The sequence below is a fragment of the Elgaria multicarinata genome, chromosome 3, assembly GCF_023053635.1.
Source record: "Elgaria multicarinata webbii isolate HBS135686 ecotype San Diego chromosome 3, rElgMul1.1.pri, whole genome shotgun sequence".
Lineage (NCBI taxonomy): Eukaryota > Metazoa > Chordata > Lepidosauria > Squamata > Anguidae > Elgaria > Elgaria multicarinata.
The window spans coordinates 51,674,253-51,692,414 of NC_086173.1; the positions used below are offsets into that span (position 1 = coordinate 51,674,253).

At 44.4% G+C, this 18,162-nt stretch overlaps 1 protein-coding gene across 2 annotated transcripts in view; it reads right to left on the reverse strand.

Annotated features, from left to right (window-relative positions):
- Positions 1 to 16,819, reverse strand: part of FDXR (ferredoxin reductase) — a 34,220-nt gene extending 17,401 nt beyond the window's left edge. For both annotated transcript variants that reach the window (XR_010025190.1, XM_063120256.1), the window contains exons 1-4: positions 16,706 to 16,819; positions 11,429 to 11,538; positions 3,011 to 3,106; positions 1,263 to 1,385 (exon numbers count right to left, since the gene is read on the reverse strand). Coding sequence is in view for 1 of the 2 variants with exons in the window: in XM_063120256.1 (XP_062976326.1) it covers positions 1,263 to 1,385; positions 3,011 to 3,106; positions 11,429 to 11,538; positions 16,706 to 16,772 (396 nt within the window). In the remaining variant the exon portion in view is untranslated. The remainder of the gene's footprint in view (positions 1 to 1,262; positions 1,386 to 3,010; positions 3,107 to 11,428; positions 11,539 to 16,705) is intronic.
- Between the last annotated feature and the right edge of the window lie 1,343 nt (positions 16,820 to 18,162).

The following is an 18,162-nucleotide window of genomic DNA, read 5'->3' on the forward strand; positions in this document are numbered from 1 at the left end:
TGGATAGCGGGCAGCGGCAGGTTGGGAGCAATCAATGGAGGGCGGGAGGCAAGCAGCAGCAGCATGACCAGGCTTGAGGAAGCCACAACTACTGTGGTAAAATGGCGGCTGGGGGCCACAGTAGGGCCATAAGGCCCTGGGAATGATGGACTGTGTAGAAAGGTGGGCCTGATAAACGTCCCTGTGAAGGTGCTAGCAAAGCGGCAGGTTACTTCAGCGTTCCTTATAGCAGCCTTCCCCAATCCAGATGTGTTGAACTCCCCTAACCCTCCAACGGCCATGGGGAATTATGGGAGTTGTAGTCCAAGACATCTGGAGAGCCTCAGGATAGGGAAGGCTGCATTACAGCGTGCCAGAGGGAACGTTGCTACAGATTTCTCTCTCACGTTTGCTTGGTCGTAATGGATGACTTGAGCACATTGAGCTAGGTTTGTTTGAGATTTTTATTCCCATTCGTAAGAATAAATGCAAACAGGAGCATAATCCTTGGGGCATTTTCACGATCCCCTGAGCTTGCGTTTGCTTGTGAAAGTGTGCACTTGCTGTACTTACACATGTGCACCTTTCCTAAATTGTACATCCCTCCCCAAACGCATATTCACACTTTAGCCTATGAGGGACAAATGTGCTTATGGGGTGCATGCTTGGAAAATGCACATTTTTCATGTTCACAAAAAACACCAAGATGCTCACATCCGGGAGTGAGAATGAAATGAGCACCGAGGTAGAAAGCAGATAACCTCGATGAGCTCGAATATCGCTCGTTCTCCCAACCCTACTTCAAACCTCCGTGGACATGTGGACATTTCAGGGGCTTTTCTGTCCCCAACCATCAGAATGACTCAAAAGCAAAGTAACCCTTAGTGGTTCTATTTATGTGTTTTAATTGGGGCCCAGTGCTAGAGTGCAATGCACAGTCTCAACCCTATGAAGGTAAGTGTGGATGTAATCCTGGAAATTGTGGAACTAGCACATCTGAGCGAAGGTACACGTGATTCAACAAACTGGACTACTCAGCTCCTTGGATATAAGAAAAACCATCTGACCTGCCATTTCCTAGGGAGGCCGTGGGCTCTCCCACACTAGAGGCATTCAAGAGGCAGCTGGACAGCCATCTATCAGGGATACTTTAAGGTTGATTCCTGCATTGAGCAGGGGGTTGGACTCGATGGCCTTGTGGGCCCCTTCCAACTCTACTATTCTATGATTCCCCCCACGATCCTCACACTTTCCCTCTTCCATCCACAGCCAAGTGAACATACCAAGACCACTGCGTGATACGCGTTCTGCAGCTCCTTCACAGTGACATCCTTCCCCACGGTCACATTCCCAGAATAGGTACAGCGATCAGAGCGTGCTGTCTGAGTAAATGCGTTGATCACATTCTGTTGGGAGAGGTCAAAAGAGGTCCCATCTGAAAAGTTCTCCCCCTGCTCCCCCAGTACCCAGCCGGGAGACAGACCACAGCAAGGTGGCAGAATGATGACGGTCCGCAATGACCTTGCGGCATCTAAGGCAGCATCTCGCTCACCGATTCAGGCTGCCTCTTCTGAGACTCTTATCTGACAACGGGTAAGAATATCTCATTTTAAAATAACATTGTTATCCATGGCCTGGCTCCAGGCCAGTCAGCTCCTTAAAAACAGTACGTCTATTTTCCCTCCCGCTGTGTAATCATAGGAACAAGGGTGGGTGGGCATTTGAGTTGATTTGCAATGTTATATTTACTTCATGGTGGCTGCGACTGTGGACTATTATACCCATTCACTTCGGACTGCTTATGAACGGGGTACAACGGAAGCAGAATACTGACGACCTTGCACAAATGTCAAGATGAGCCCATATTATTGGCTGATTCCCTCTAAAAACCTTGCAAGGTCAAAAGCCCAGGTGCAAAGGAAAACAAGAGCCCATGAGAATAAAATAAGTGGTGCACGCGTGCATAGAGCTGTACATGCAAACATGAGCATGACTATATGTGCTTGATCATTTACGAAGCCCCTCAACTTTTCTAAGTGCCAGACATGGATTAAAAGTCATTTCTGGAAAAGGAACGTGGAGGGAGGAAGAAAACCAACCAACCAACTCAGCTCCCAGTACTTGAAGTTCATATGATCTCTGCAGGAGATTTATATAACTTTATGTTACCTATTACCCAAAGCCTGCGAGACAGGCCTAAATGACTTCGGTGTTTTTCAATCCTCAATCATACAACTTCCTTCGCTGCTTCCAACTACTCAGTATTTGATCCCTCATAACCATGCTTACTACCCTACAGGCTAAGGGTGAACAACCTTTTAGGACCGGAAGGCCATGTGCAGTCATGCCTAGGGCGGGGAGGAAGGGGAGTGAGGGCCACACCCACACAACTTCCTCAGCATGCAGGGATGGCAACATTTAAACCTCTCCTCTCTACCTGACAAAATTTAGGGATTGCTGAAGGTGGAGGTGACAGCCCCTCACATCCCCCAGCTATTTCCTTGTAGACAGGTATTTCTCTGCTGCTGCTGGTAGTGGCAGGAAAGCACCAACCTCTGAAGTTAGATCAGTGGTGGAATGTGGGGGGGGTCTCATGACAAGGGGGTCAGGGCGCCAATGGGAGCCGCACCCCAGGCCTTCAGGTTGTGCATCCCTGTCCATATTTATTTGTGTGTGTGCATGTGTGTGTTTACTCTTCCTTGGAAGAGCTCAAAGTAGCAATTTTGGGCACTCCGCAACCCTATGAGGTAAATGCAGCTGACAGAGGGGAACTTGGCCAAGGACACCCAGTGCACTTCTCTGATCCCAAGGACTTGAAACTGGGTTTCCCACATGCCCAAGCCCAAAGGCTGTCCAGTGTGACAGTTTGGCTCACCTGTCAAGGCTGCATTGTTTCACAGCAGCAAGAAAGAGAAGAGTGGGTGCCTAAAGACAGACACACCATCATTCTAAGCACCGCAAAAATGTTTTCCCCACCCCTGCAACATGATGGACTTTGACTACCATGACAGAAGAGAAAGCTACTACCAACCTTGACTTCCGGGTGATCTGGAGCGACTCCAAAACGAACCAGGCCAAAAGGAACCGGCAACTTCTCATAAATATCCACCTGAGCCAGTTTGTGATGCTGGGGACGAAGTTCCAATTAATTAGCACATATTAACAAAATAAATAGAACACACACACTGAAGTGGTATTGACTGGGGTTATTATATCGTTGATATAGGCAGGACAACAGTTGACTTTGCAGTCATTTGATGCAGCTCCCACTTTCCTTATCAATCTGACCATTTTGAGGCCCAGTTCTTCACTACTGTATTTCTTCGATTCTAAGACGCACTTTTTCCCATGTAAACATCTCTAAAAACGGGGTGCGTCTTAGAATCGTGAGTGCGTTTATTATTTCTTAGAATCAAAGCTTTTTTTCTGTTGGTGGTACTAAAATTAGTGTGCGTCTTACAATCGATGGCGTCTTAGAATCGAAGAAATACAGTAATCTTGGCGAACACCAATAAGGAAAATGTGTCCTCAGAACTAATTCTGAGGGTGGCTTTTCATCCTTAGGTTAGTTCCTCCCCTACTTCATATTTGCATCCGAATGGCTCCATAGACCAGACAAGGTATCAAGATTTGAAGCCAGCACTGATACAATCCTGGAGTTCCCAGGACCAATCTAGCCACTTAATTTAAAGTGCTATCAAAGTGAGAAAAAACAACATCCATGTATGTGGAAATGTGCAACTTCATACACAGCTTCCTTTTAATACTTTCCAGGGGATTATGTTGCCTTACCTACGACAACCCATAGTACTACAACTTACCTCAATCAAGGGTACTACATTCAAAGGGTCCTTGGCTCAACAAAAGGCTGGAGCAGAAAACTAGTGGATACTTCTCACATTTAAGTAATGAGAGAAAGGTGTGTCCTAAGCCTGCAGTTCCTGGACCCTTGAGAAATCAGCTTCTAGAACAGTCCCATATACTACAAGCCAACACAGAATTCATCATTGTCTTCCCTGAAACTGCCACAATATCCCTGACTTGGCTTCCATAATTTGCAGCTCATGATTAGATCCCATTCCCTTTGAAAAGGCAACCACTGACAGCCAGTCCCAATGTGACAGAAATGCCAATGAGCTCTGGATGAAGGTGGATATAAATACAGTCCTCCCATTTAGCCAGGAACTGAAATGGAACCTCCTGACATTTAGGAGGCTTTCTTTTTCACACCATCCCAAATCCTTAATAAAACTCTGAATCAAAAATGCACAGAGGTAGACTAGATAACAGAAGGGACTTAATTCTCTCCCCCCACCCCCGAAATCGGGTTCAGCCATTGCTTCTTCATCCCAGAAGCCTAGGTGCAGCCTGATACCTACAGCACTTCGCAAAATCTCCATCTTGAAATCAAGTTTAAATGCAGATCTCGTAGCTCCAACACCTGGCCTAATCTTTGTACTTTTCTGTTTTGCTTCTTTTTCCCACCCCCTGATTTTTGTATTGTCTAATCTGATTGAAACTATTGGAGAACTTGAAAGCTTGCACACTATTTTTATGACATTTTGCTTGGTTCTAACAAAGGTATTGCCCAACAGTGGATTCTGTAGACTTTTCTTATGGGCCAGTGTTGTTCATACTATCTTTAGAACTCAATGGGGCAAATGCACATGTACGCATGCCACTTTTAATTGGTTTTTTCTCTCCTAACACACGTTGCCATTGATTTTACTTCTGAAATCAATCAAGTACTAGGCAAAACAGGCATTCAATGGTGATAAGAATTATGTCTGATTATGCAAAACTAACCCCTTGTTAAACTACTTTGTTTTCCTTGATAATCATCTGTATTATAAAAGCAAGGTGACACTGATCTGCTTTGGATGTAGCACTAAATTATGGTTTCATGTTATGTGCACTCCCCCTCCCCTCCGGTGCAGCCAAGAAGAGGCGATCGGAAGGCTTCGTGTCCATTTTCAATTAACCATGATCTGAACCTGGAACTGTGCTTAATTTTAACTATAGCTTATGGAAACAAGCCAGGATTCTACAGTCATGTGAAAAAGAAAAAACACCCTCTTGGAATTGTATGATTTTACATATCAGGTCATAATAACAATCGTCTGTTCTTTAGCAGGTCTAAAAATTAGGTAAATACAACCTCAGATGAACAACAACACATGACATATTACACCGTGTCATGATTTGTTTAACAGAAATAAAGCCAAAATGGAGAAGCCATGTGTGAAAAAGTAAGTACACCCTTACTGCTTCCATAGGAATTAAGATGCTAAGTAGCAGACAGGTGCTGCTAATCAAATGCCCGTGATTAATTGATCATCAGCAAGTATGACCACCTCTATAAAAGCCAAAGTTTTTTCAGTTTGCTGGTCTGGAACATCCAGGTGTGTGTTAACACAATGCCAAGGAGGAAAGACATCAGCAATGTTCTTAGAGAAGCAATTGCTGCTGCCCATCAATCTGGGAAGGGTTATAAGGCCATTTCCAAACAATCTAAAGTCCATCATTCTACAGTGAGAAAGATGATTCAAAAGTGGAAATCATTCAAGACAGTTGCCAATCTTCCCAGGAGAGGACGTCCCAGCAAAATCACCCCAAGGTCAGACTGTGCAATGCTGAGAGAAATTGCAAAAAACCCAAGAGTTACATCTCAGACTCTACAGGCCTCAGCGAGCATGTTAAATGTTAAAGTTCATGACAGTACAATTAGAAAAAGACTGAACGAGTATGGTTTGTTTGGAAGGGTTGCCAGGAGAAAGCCTCTTCTCTCTAAAAAGAACGTGGCAGCATGGCTTAGGTTTGCAAAGTTGCATCTGAACAAACCATAAGACTTCTGGAACAATGTCCTTTGGACAGATGAGACCAAAGTGGAGATGTCTGGCCATAATGCACAGCGCCACGTTTGGTGAAAACCAAACACAGCATATCAGCACAAACACCTCATACCAACTGTCAAGCACGGTGGTGGAGGGATGATGATTTGGGCTTTTTTTGCAGCCACAGGACCTGGGAATCCTGCAGTCATTGAGTCGACCATGAGCTCCTCTGTATACCAAAGTATTCTGGAGTCAAATGTGAGGCCATCTGTCCGGCAGCTAAAGCTTGGCCGAAATTGGGTCATGCAACAGGACAATGATCTCAAGCACACCAGCAAATCTACAACAGAATGGCTGAAAAAGAAAAGAATCAAGGTGTTGCAATGGCCCAGTCAAAGTCCAGACCTCAACCCAATTGAAATGCTGTGGCAGGAACTTAAAGAGAGCTGTGCATAAACAAATGCCCTGAAACCTCAATGAACTGCAGCAACATTGTAAAGAAGAGTTGGCCAAAATTCCTCCACAACGATGTGAGAGACTGATAAAGTCATACAGAAAACAATTACTTCAAGTTATTGCTTTTAAAGGTGGTTCTACAAGCTATTGAATCATAAGGTGTACTTACTTTTTCACACATGGCTTCTCCATTTTGGCTTTATTTCTGTTAAATAAATCATGACACGGTGTAATATGTCATGTGTTGTTGTTCATCTGAGGTTGTATTTACCTAATTTTTAGACCTGCTAAGGAACAGATGATTGTTATTATGTCCTGATATGTAAAATCATACAATTCCAAGAGGGTGTACTTTCTTTTTCACACGACTGTAAATCACTGCTTGAAGTTTACTTGGGGGCTGTCTATATGTCTTCTAAGCCCCGCAGTGGTTACGAATTGGTGCTGCAACAGTTATACGTCACAACCGCAGTTTTGCAGCCACCGCAGGGCTTTTCCATGAAGCTGCGTGGTTAAAAAGTCAGAAACGTACCCTGACTTTTTCACTGGGAGTGAGGTCACTCTGGCTCTTCTGCTGAAAGCCAGGAAAAGGGCAGGTGGGGCAGCTCCAGTACCTGGATGACCGCCGGAAACCCCGTGCTCCCGCCTTGGCGTGGGGATTACTCAGCGCAACCCCGCATGAGTGAAAGCGTGTGGTTTAGGGGAACACAGCACCAATGCAGCACACTCAAGGCAGCCCCTTATTTCCCTAAACAAGACTAAGCACAAATTAGAACAAGTTCAGATGTAAAGAGTAACTGCAGTTAGGTGAAAACATGAGCAAAAATTTCTAATCACCTCCCTGGAATGGTACGACAATAATCAATAGTTAGTTATAAGATTCACACAAACATGTTGGAACAATCCATACATGGATGAGCGCTAATACATACTGATCTGCTGTGGCACCCTGGTTGTGGAACAAGCTCCCAAGAGAAGTTCGCTTGGCACCTACATCGTTTTCTTTCCGTCACCAGCTGAAGACCTTTTTATTTTCTCAGTATTTTAACACCTAATTTAACTTAAATTTAAACTTTGCTGTTTTAATCTCATATTTTAACCTATATTATTTTTTGCTGTGTGGTTTTTTTTCTGGTTGTGCTTTTGATATTGTATTTTGTATTTGTGTTTTAAATTTGTTGGTTGTTTTTATGCTCTTCATGGTTTTAATTTTTGTGAACCGCCCAGAGAGCTTCGGCTATTGGGCGGTATAAAAATGTAATAAATAAATGATCAGTACACAAGCACTAATCACAAGTGCTCCTCTTCTAACCAGCAGGAGTTAATCCGCTGCTTATTGTCACAATCCCAGCTGCCAAAGGGGCAAGGCCTCAATTCAGATAAAAATATGCATGCAAGGTTTCAATAATTATTTAATTCATTCCTATCTTGCCTTCCCACCAAAAAATGGTGCTCAAGACAGAAAGGTAGGATAGGAAAATCCAGATTAATTAAAACATAACATAAAAACAAACACATTAAAAATACAACCATAAAAAATAAGTGGCACCCAATTAAAACTGCCTTCAGTAACAGACCAGCTTATATGCCAAAGGCCTGCATGAATAAAAACAGCTTTGAAATTTTAGTGTTCCCAGAAGAGATTTCTCCCATGACTCGGTTAAAATGTTTGCTGCTCTCACCATCTAACTGGGGAATATGGTGTCATAGCTTTCAGCAGAAGTGGGAATTGGGATAGGGGGAAATCTACAGCAGACAAAACACTTCAAAATTCAGCGTGACTACACTACACATCTAAAACAGTTCCCCACCAGAAACCCATTCAGCTGTCTTCACTCCCAAATCAATAAAACCCCAAAGCTGTAGCTCTGTGAAAAGGCTTGGGATCGTCATTGACTAGCAGCACTCTCATAGAACTACAATTCCCATGGTTCATCAAGGGGAAGCCATGACACTTTAAATGGCTTAAAACAGTTGTAAAAGTGCAGAATAGATGCAATGGCAGGAATTCAGCATGTCCCTTAATAAAGGAGGTCAGAAAGCTAGTATGGTGAAGCTGTGATGTCAGACTAGGATTGAAGAGACCAGGATACAAAACCCCGCTCATTTAGAAAGTTCACTATCTCAGCCTAAACATAGGATATCCAGCTGAAAAAGAGGACTTTGCTCCTACACCTGTGTAGCTGCATAGGGAGTTTCAGCAGGTATAACTCCCTCCTTCTTCACAACAATGAAAGGTGCAGAAGCCATGTTCCCTTCTTCAGCTGGCCACCATTGCCTACCTTCCAGGGTTGTTGTGAAGATAAAATGGAAGGGGGGAATCATGCATGCCTCCTTGAGCTCCTTGAAGGAAAAGCAGTGTGATGTGGCTGCAAAAAAAGCAAATGCTATTTTGGGCTGCATTAATAGAAGTATAGCTTCCAAATCATGCAAGGTACTGGTTCCCCTCTATTCGGCATTGGTTAGGTCTCATCTTGAGTATTGCGTCCAGTTCTGGACACCACACTTCAAGAAGGATGCAGACAAACTGGAGCATGTTCAGAGGAGCGCAACCAGGATGATCAGGGGTCTGGAAACAAAGCCCTGTGAGGAGAGACTGAAAGAACTGGGCATATTTAGCGTGGAGAAGAGAAGGCTGAGGGGAGACATGATAGCACTCTTCAAATACTTGAAAGGTTGTCACACAGAGGAGGGTCAGGATCTCTTCTCAATCATCACAGAGTGCAGGACACAGAATAATAGGCTCAAGTTACAGGAAGCCAAATTCCAGCTGGACATCAGGAAAAATTTCCTGACTGTTAGAGCAGTACGACAATGGAACCAATAACCTAGGGAGGTTGTGGGCTCTCCCACACTAGAGGCATTCAAGAGGCAGCTGGACAACCATCTGTCGGGGATGCTTTAAACACAACTATTCTACGATTCTATGATATAAATTCCATGAATTAAAAAAAGTCTGTTGACAATCAAAGAGGACTTTTGCAAGACTTTATGAATGCCACGCAAAGACTCACCTCCATCCCGCACCAAGAAAGCAAGAGAACTGTGCAAAACATAGGGGTAGTATCACAGACCCACCCGCAGAGAGTGGTGTCCTTGAAGAGCTGGAGAAGAGCCATAACATCCATTTCTTTCCTCAGTGTCAGCCTGTTATATATTTCAGGATCATCCTTCACAGTTAAATTTTGTTGCTGAACACCAGCAACAATAATATCATTTCCTCCATTTACAACTAAAGGAGAGCTCTGAAGCTCAAAAAAAGATCGGGAATAGAGAGAGAGTTCCTAATAATTCCCCTCCTCCTCCTCCCTCCCAATCCCCTTTCCTTTTGTGTCATGTCTTTTAGATTGTAAGCCTGTGGGCAGGGACTGTCAAGAAATACTTTTGTAAGCCGCCGTGAGAGCCTTTTTTGGCTGAATGGCAGCATAAAAATCCTTAAATAAATAAATAATTTAACAGCATCATATTCTTTAGTAAATGCAAGCAGTGGAACACTTGATTCCCAATTACATTCCCTTCCATATTCTTTCATGAACTGACTTTCTTGTTAGAGATTTCCAGTCCTCCAAAAGCCTCTGATGTGCTAATTAACCTACCTGACCTAACCTCTTTAATCAGCCTTGCCTAGAAAACGAAAGGAGCTGTGCGAAGCTACAAAGCCTACTTTCTCTTTCCAAGTCCAACAACAAGGTGGCCCAATCAAAGATACCATCTCCACCAACAAAACCTGAAACCCTTGCAAGGATTAAGACTAATAGCATGTAAGAATTCCAGACAACGACTGTGTAAATTTTTCTCCCACTCAATGGTTTGCATACTGACTTCACCAAGGTCAGGATTTCATTTTCTCCTTTGCTAAGATTTACCTTCACTTTTTGCATTTTAGCCCTTGACTAAAATTCTCTGCGAGAAATTAAGTAACCCTGAAATTTTTCCTTCAGTTTATTAATATCTGTAGTGTTGCATGTTTCACTAAAGCAAGTTCCTTAAAACCTCAATCCTATGCATGTTTAGACAGAAGTAAGCTCAAGAACTCCCAGACGTTTTCAGCATGACTGGCTGAAAAATTGTGGAAGCTGTAGGACTTTTTTCTGTCCAAAAAAGCATAGGATTGTGCTCTAAAGCCATGCTATGAACCAGACTTTCCCAACCTGGTGCCCTACAGATGTTTTGGACCACAAATCACATCAGCCCCAGCCAATGGGAGAGCACCAGGTTGGGGAGTGGTGATCTAGTTAAGCAACAAATGGTGATCTAGTTAAGCAACCACCCAGAGAGCTTCGGCTATGGGGCGGTATACAAATGCAATAAATAAATATATAAATAAAATAAAATAAATAAATTCCTGTTAAACACCACTGAACTCAATAGGAATGTCTTCTTGCAAACATATTGCACTATAAGGATCAATTCCTAGATTACATTTGTGTATTGATAGGGACAACACTAATATACAAGGATGGATTTACAACATTATAGTATATTTTTAATAATCCTAATATATGCTGTAGAAAGCAAATCCTTGATCATAACAAAAAAAGATGCTATGAGGCAGGTGGGGGTGGGAATGTTACTTATCACCAGTGATACCACAGGCACTATCCAATAGGTACCAAGACACAATTCGTGCCACGGCTCTACCCAATTCATGGCAAACAAAATTTGAATCCAACTCCTCTGCTATAGAAACACAAGTTATGGGCTCAGCACAAACAGTGCAAATTAAAAAACCTGGTCTCATGGGCTGGGATCCCAAGTGCAGCGCACTGTCTTTCGTGCATGTGCACAAAGGGTCTTCAGCTCCCTCTTTCTAGCAGCAGCCTTTCACGCTTCCCCTCAACCCCCACCCCTGTGCCCCAAGACACGATCCTCCAAAGCAGCACCCCATGGAATATGAGAAAATATAGTCACCACTACCACCAGCCTGGCATGCATTGGTCTCTCACGATCCCATCCTAGCCACGATTTTGTATATTTTAGGGCTGGAAATCTGGAATCCCTGGTGAGGACTACAACCAGTAAAGCCCATGCAAAAAAATCGTTTGAAGCACACATTATTTGAATTCTACCCTTCGGGGCTAATAGTCTCAAAATTCTGCCAGAAGCCACAACTGAGATAAAAATCCACACTCATAGGTATTTGTAAATATGCCAGTTACCTTCAGCAGGTGCTGTGCTGTGTAGAATCCAGCAGGCCCACTGCCCACGATACATATCCGAGGTATGAACTCAGTTGTGGAAAGATGCCTCTTGGTGCCCAAGGACAGAACTGCAACAAAACAGAGAAGTTATAGAAGTGGAGAGGAACCACAGATGTCACCTGTGATCCACAGCTGCTGGTAGTCCTAGATTGTAAGCCTATGCGGCAGGGCCTTGCTATTTACTGTTTTACTCTGTACAGCACCATGTACATTGATGGTGCTATATAAATAAATAATAATAATAATAATAATAATAATAATAATAATAATAATAATAATAAGACCGAACCAGTTTTCTGCAGCTGACTTGCCAACACTGAAGTGATACCCACACACGTCTATCCAACAATATACATGTACCTTTGTCCTCCAGTTCCAATCTAGTAGATGTCAAAATAGCCTATCAGAAAACAAAGAAAAAACAAAATCTAGGCAAGCGGAAGGGAGAAAGATGGAGGACAGGAAGATTCTGAACACCTATGTTTACAGAATCAGTGCAGCTGTGCATTTGCGCTTACCATGCCCCAAAGACCAATTTAAGCATGCATTAGATGCTGTATGAGATGGATTGGAGAAGGCCACACATCCTAAAAAATATGCAATTGCACATGCTGGTCCAGCATTAAAAATATTTTAATTTCCACAACACCACACCCTAAGTATCATAATGAGTAAGTAAAGGCTAGAATGTGGCAGCTCAATCATATGCATTAGTTTTACCAGCATAGTGGTGGTTTCCACTATTGAGCTGAGGTCAGATTGAGAGCCTGGCAAAAGCCCCAAATTATAAGCAGATAGGTAATATTTTCACTCCCCACCCCACTGTATTTCTGCACAGGGTTGGCTCCTAAAAACATAATTCTAGGGCCTATGAACTTGATTTCTTTCCCCCCCAACCCTGCCTGATAGATAAAGCAATCAGCTGATTTTTCGCTATTGCTACACATTCCCTATTAAACTAATTAATAAAATTAGCACTGACCTTGCTGTTAGCAATTCCTACTACAGACTTGCAAAGGAATTATGGGGGATCCCCCTCCTTCCTGCCCCAACTAGGATTGTGCCTTTTTCAGATATTAGTTTAATTTTAAGAGTTAGTTGTTTGAACAACAATTGCCACCTAATGGTTGGGTTCAGAGAATACATCTGAATCAAGTTGATATTGGTTGTATCTTTGTATGGCTTTCCACTGCGGTTACAATCTTCCAGTACCTGACCTTGACAACGAGTTTATCTATGCCAGAAAACACATCCATAATCTCATTCCCCTTTGCTACACTCTGATCCTACCAGTAAGACAAGTCTGAAATCTTTCATTCATGACAGCAATAAAATTCAGAGGCCAGAGATCACTGATAATCCCAGTTACCGCATTTGAGTTAATCAGAAATGTGAAGGTCTAACGGAGATAGCCCTTGTTTTCAATCCAACGAGACCTTGATAGTCATTGACAATTTTGATATTGCAAAGTACAACTGTAGTCTTATCCCTCAGCATGTCACTAAATGCTAAGGCCAACTATTTTTGCAGAACTGTCCCTGATTTTTCCACCACTTTAATTGTGCCACATTACTTGCAGCAGAACTGCTTGAATTCATAGAATCACAAAATAGTAGAGTTGGAAGGGGCCTATAAAGCCATCAAACCCAACCCCCTGCTCAATGCAGGAATCTATCTTAAAGCATACCTGACAGATGGCTGTCCAGCTGCCTCTTGAATGCCTCTAGTGTGCGAGAGCCCATGACCATCCTAGGTCATCAGTTCCATTGTTGTACTGCCCTAACAGTCAGGAAGTTTTTCCTGATGTCCAGCTGGAATCTGGCTTCCTGCAACTTACGCCCATTATTCCGTGACCTGCACTCTGGGAAGATCGAATTGGTTAGATCAATGGTCTGACTAACCTAGCATCCTATTTCCAATAGTGATTAATAATCAATGCACTAGATAAGAGAAATGTAGGAATTCATCCGTCCGCCAGTCCCCCAATTCACTCTCAGCCCTTGGACATTAAGAAGTTAGTAATGCTGTGCTGAAGCGGGGTGGGGGATGCATTTTAGGCTAAAATACCACATACCCTTTTAACCTGGTATATGAGATAGCTTCTTGGAAGTAGCTCAATAGAAATTACTTCCGAGTAGATATGCATAGGATTGTACTGTTAGTCAACATTTTGCCTTTTTGCCTCTGGCAAAAAATTCTTTGGCTTGGTTTGCACTACACGCTAACCTACCATGGGTTAAGCATGCAGTATGGTTTATTTTTATCAAACAAGCACCTTGAGAACCCATGGCTTGTTGGGTTGTTCAGGGTGGTTAACAAGCCATACTGCATGTTTAACAAGTAACCCTGTTGAAAACGTGCTGCATTCAGACAACCCAATAGCCCACCCTGCTGAAAACACACTGCATTCATACCCTCTCCCCTTCATTAAGTTCCTCTGTGCTTTCTGCCAAGATATGGGCAAAGGGCTCTTTAATACAAACACACACACACACACTGTCCTAGTGCAAACTAGGGGTGTGCTCCACTCCGTTACGGATACCCAGATCCAGAGCAGGCCGATCCAAATGTCCGAAGCCCGGTTACGGAGTGGATCGGGGGAGGTCCGGATCAGCTCGAAGCGGTTAACAGTCCGAAGTGATTTGGACCATTCCGAAGCTCCGGACCCAGGTAAGTGGGGGGATGGGGGCTTACCTGGCGCCACCGCAGTCCATGTGGTGACAGAGGCGGAGCCAGATAACGGGGCAGGGGTGAGGGGGGCTTACCTGGCGCCAGCGACGCTGCAGTCCATGCAGCAGCAGACGGAGGAGCCAGGTAAGGAGTGAGGGGAACTTATTCAGCCCCCTTTTGTTCCCCCCTTCCCCACTTACCTGCCTCTGCTGTCCGCTGTGGAGGCAAGTAAGTGGGGAAGGGGGAACAAAATGGGGGCCAAATATTGATCCGAACCTCCGGATCCAGTTCCAGAGCAGATTGGCAGAGGTCCGGATTGACCCAAACTGGTTCGGGCCCGATCCGGAAGATCAGGATCAGGATCCGAAGCGGTTCAGGGAGGGGGTGCACAGCCCTAGTGCAAACAGCATGAGAGGTCCTGTCTTTGAGCTAATACAAGTAAATGGAAAAGAGCAGCTGAAGTGGATAAGAGCAAAAGGAAGTCCTGTTCATTGAGACGGGTTAAATGCTTCTTTAGCTATGCCACAGTTCCTGAAGGAGTGAATAAAGGAGACATATGCTTTTTGATTGTAAGAAATTGTAATAAAATTCTAAATATGCCTTAATTTCTAACATTTTTTATCCCACCCTTCTTCTAAGGAGTTCTAGGGTGATGGACATGGATATGTCTGAGGAAAGCTGAGCAATGATTTGTATAAAACACTAGAATACCTGCTCCCATCTCTGTATAAGCAGAACGTCCTTCCAAATTGTCTCCATAGAAAATAATTGGACCAGGTTGGGGCACAAAAGAAACATCACATTCCTCATTTCAGTCATTTAACCAGTTTGCACAAAGCAAGAAGTCACCATAGGTGAAATTTCCCTGTGGGGCTTCTTGTTGTGGCTCCAGCTGCCATTTTGAAAATTCAAACTGCAGCAGGGGGTGAACCACGGCTTGTCATTACATGCAAATCCAGCAAGGGTGGGTCGTTGGGGCGGTTAAAAAGCTGCCCACAACCCTAAAACAGGCCATGGGTTTTGGGTAGCTTGTTAACTACTCCACCAACCCATCTTTGCTGGGTTCTCATGCAATGACAAGTCATGGTGTGTCATGGCTTGAATTTTCAAAATGAAAAACAGCAAGCCCTACAGAGAAATTCACCCATAGTGGCTTGTCCTTATATGCAAACCAGGCCTCTCACCTCTTAGGATTTGGGTACTTACATCTTCTCATTCCATATGTTTCCACACAGAGAGCACTTAGCATTCATAGAGCCCTATTGGGAGGGGGGGCTGTCCCCGAAGAATGTTCAGAAAACATGGCTATAAATATCTTAATTTATTTATATGATACTACTGTAAAGGTGTAAAAATATATGTTGCCTTGGGGAATCTCTTTTAGTTCCCAAAACAAAGACCCATACATAGGGTGTGTGTATTTTTAAACAGAACGTTCTTCCCAGGTATTTACCTACATTATCTAAATAGCACCGTGTGCCGTTATTCTGCGCCTACAGAGCAGTCAGTGCAAGGGTCAAAGCATATCAGGTCAATCTAGTCCTATGGCCATTCAGAAAGACAGGCATTTGCATGGCTTCATTCTAAGGCTGTAATATTGGGAAATAAAACCAAACTACATCACAAGGCAGTTGTACTGAGCATTATATGTACACTAAGTAGTATCTATGCAGTGACAGAGGAAAGTGGGTTAGGTGTAAACATCCTTGAATCTTCGGGGTCGCACTGATAGCAGAACTTCTGATGTTTCATACAGAACACCGTTCAGTCTCCCCAGCCACTTTAATGCATTGGGCCTGTTCAGATGATGCGCTAAGCCATGGTTAGTTGAAGCTCATATAGCCTGCAGCAAAGTCAGAGGTGCATAATGGGACCCCCACGTCTCCTTCCTCCCAATGCCCCATTATTTTTCACCCTGTGAACCCAGACTAGGCCTTCCTCTCCAGTGTGGTGTAGTGATTAGAGTGTTGGATTGGGATTCAGGAGATCGGGTTTCTAGTCCCCACTTGGCCAGTCCCAGACTCTCAGCCTAAGCTCCCTCAGAGGGTTCTTGTGAGGATAAAATCGAGAAGAGGAAGAACATACAAGCTGCCTTGGGTTCCTTGCAAGAGGGGAAAAAGGCAAAATATAAACGTAACAACAATAATATTAACAATAATATTAACAACAATGATAGTCGTAACAATCATAATTGCATTTCTCTGCAACCATACCACCTTCCCCTAAACTAGCTTTCTCCAAGCTGGTGCCACATGTGACCAATGGTCAGGAATGCTGGGAGTTGTACTCTAAAACATCTGGAGGGCACCAGGTTGGGGGAAGGCTGATATACAGCACTGCAAAATAATCCCTGTGCAGACATATACAACCCTCAAAACATTACCTGAAGCCTTAAGTCCAGGCGAGCGGGTCTCTTTCTCCGCTGTCCCCTTCCAGTCTCCCGGTCTCTCACCTACCCATGCACTGCCAAGTGCTAAGCGCCCCGCCACCCCGCAGAAGCCCGAGCTGCCCGGCTCTTCCCTAACCCGGCCTGAGTACGGAGGGCGGGGAGGGAGGAGCGCTTACCTGTTAGGGAGCCCGTAGGTAGCAAGAAGCGGAGCGCAGACACCCATTTCCAGCCACTGCGGCTCATCCTGAGAGCAGCGTGTGACAGCGTCAAACCCAAGCGTCTGCCCCGCCACTTTACTCGGCGTTCTCCCGAACGCGACGCAGCCAATCAGAGCACGCAAAGAGCCTGTTATCAACATAGATCCGCCCACGCGCCGCTGAAGGACTCGTTCTCGCCCCGCCCCTCGATCAGCCAAAGCCCAATCACGACGACCACCGCGCGGAGTTATTTAGCATAGGCCGGCCCCCTATCCGGAAATCAGACCGCGATCCCAAAGAAGGAAGTACGTGACGAAACGCGCTTCACCTTCTTAGCCAGGCGTGCTTTCGAACTCTATGGTATATCCTCCCAGGAACTAAAGAAAGGAAACAGTACTTTTTCTTCCACCCGTAAGGTGACGGTATATTATCAGCAGCCAAGAAATAAAGGATACGTAGCTGTGAACCGCCGAGAAAGGCTCGGCTATTGGGTGATATAGAAATGCAGTAAATAAATAAATACCTGGGGGAAATAGTCATCTCTACCCAGTCTAGAGTTGTATTTCAGTCGGTGCAACGTGACTGTCCCTGCACGGTCCGCTCCGCTGCTCGTATCAGTCCATCATCACCGTGAGGAGAGCCTACGAATTAGAACCCCCAGATGCATATTTTCTCTTGCTAGGAACAAAATAGGTGTGCTTTCTCTTTCGCAGTTAGTATACGAAATGTAAATGTTTCGGGTGCTATAGCGGATTGCGAAACTGGTCTCTCTCTGTGTAGACTAGCTTGATCACTGTTAATGCATCAGCTTCCCCACCTTTTGTATTGTATAGGGTTAAGGGTAGGCATGATGGGGTACCTGCTAAGGGCCCATATCCCAGCGGGGGCCCACTGACAGGAGCCGCCTGGAGTTGTTCCTTCTTTTCATCGTTCCAACCTACTTGTTCACCTGTCCCTCAACGGTACAGACAAGAAGGAGCAGCAACAGATGCCACTGCCTGTTTGCTCTCTGCCTGTCAAGCAAGAAAGTGGTAGTAATCTTTAAAGTACTAATCTTTTAAGCTTTAAAAGGGGGTTGGATAAATTCCTGGAGGCGAAGGCTATCAATGGCTGATGGTTATGTGCTACCTCCAGTATCTGGGGCAGTAAGCCTGTGTGCACCAGTGGCTGGGAAACATGGGTGGGAGGGTGCTATTACACTGTGTCCTGCTTTGTTGGTCCCTGGCCGACAGCTGGTTGGCCACTGTGTGAACAGAGTGCTGGACTAGATGGAGCCGTGGTCTGATCCAGCAGGGCTCTTCTTATGTTCTTATGAGAATCCTCAAAAACCTGGAGCTGACACTGCTGTTGTTGCTAGGCTACATTAATATTAGCTATACATAGGATGTGCTGCCAGGATAAGAAACTTGGCAAAAGAAGTTTGCACATTGCAGCAC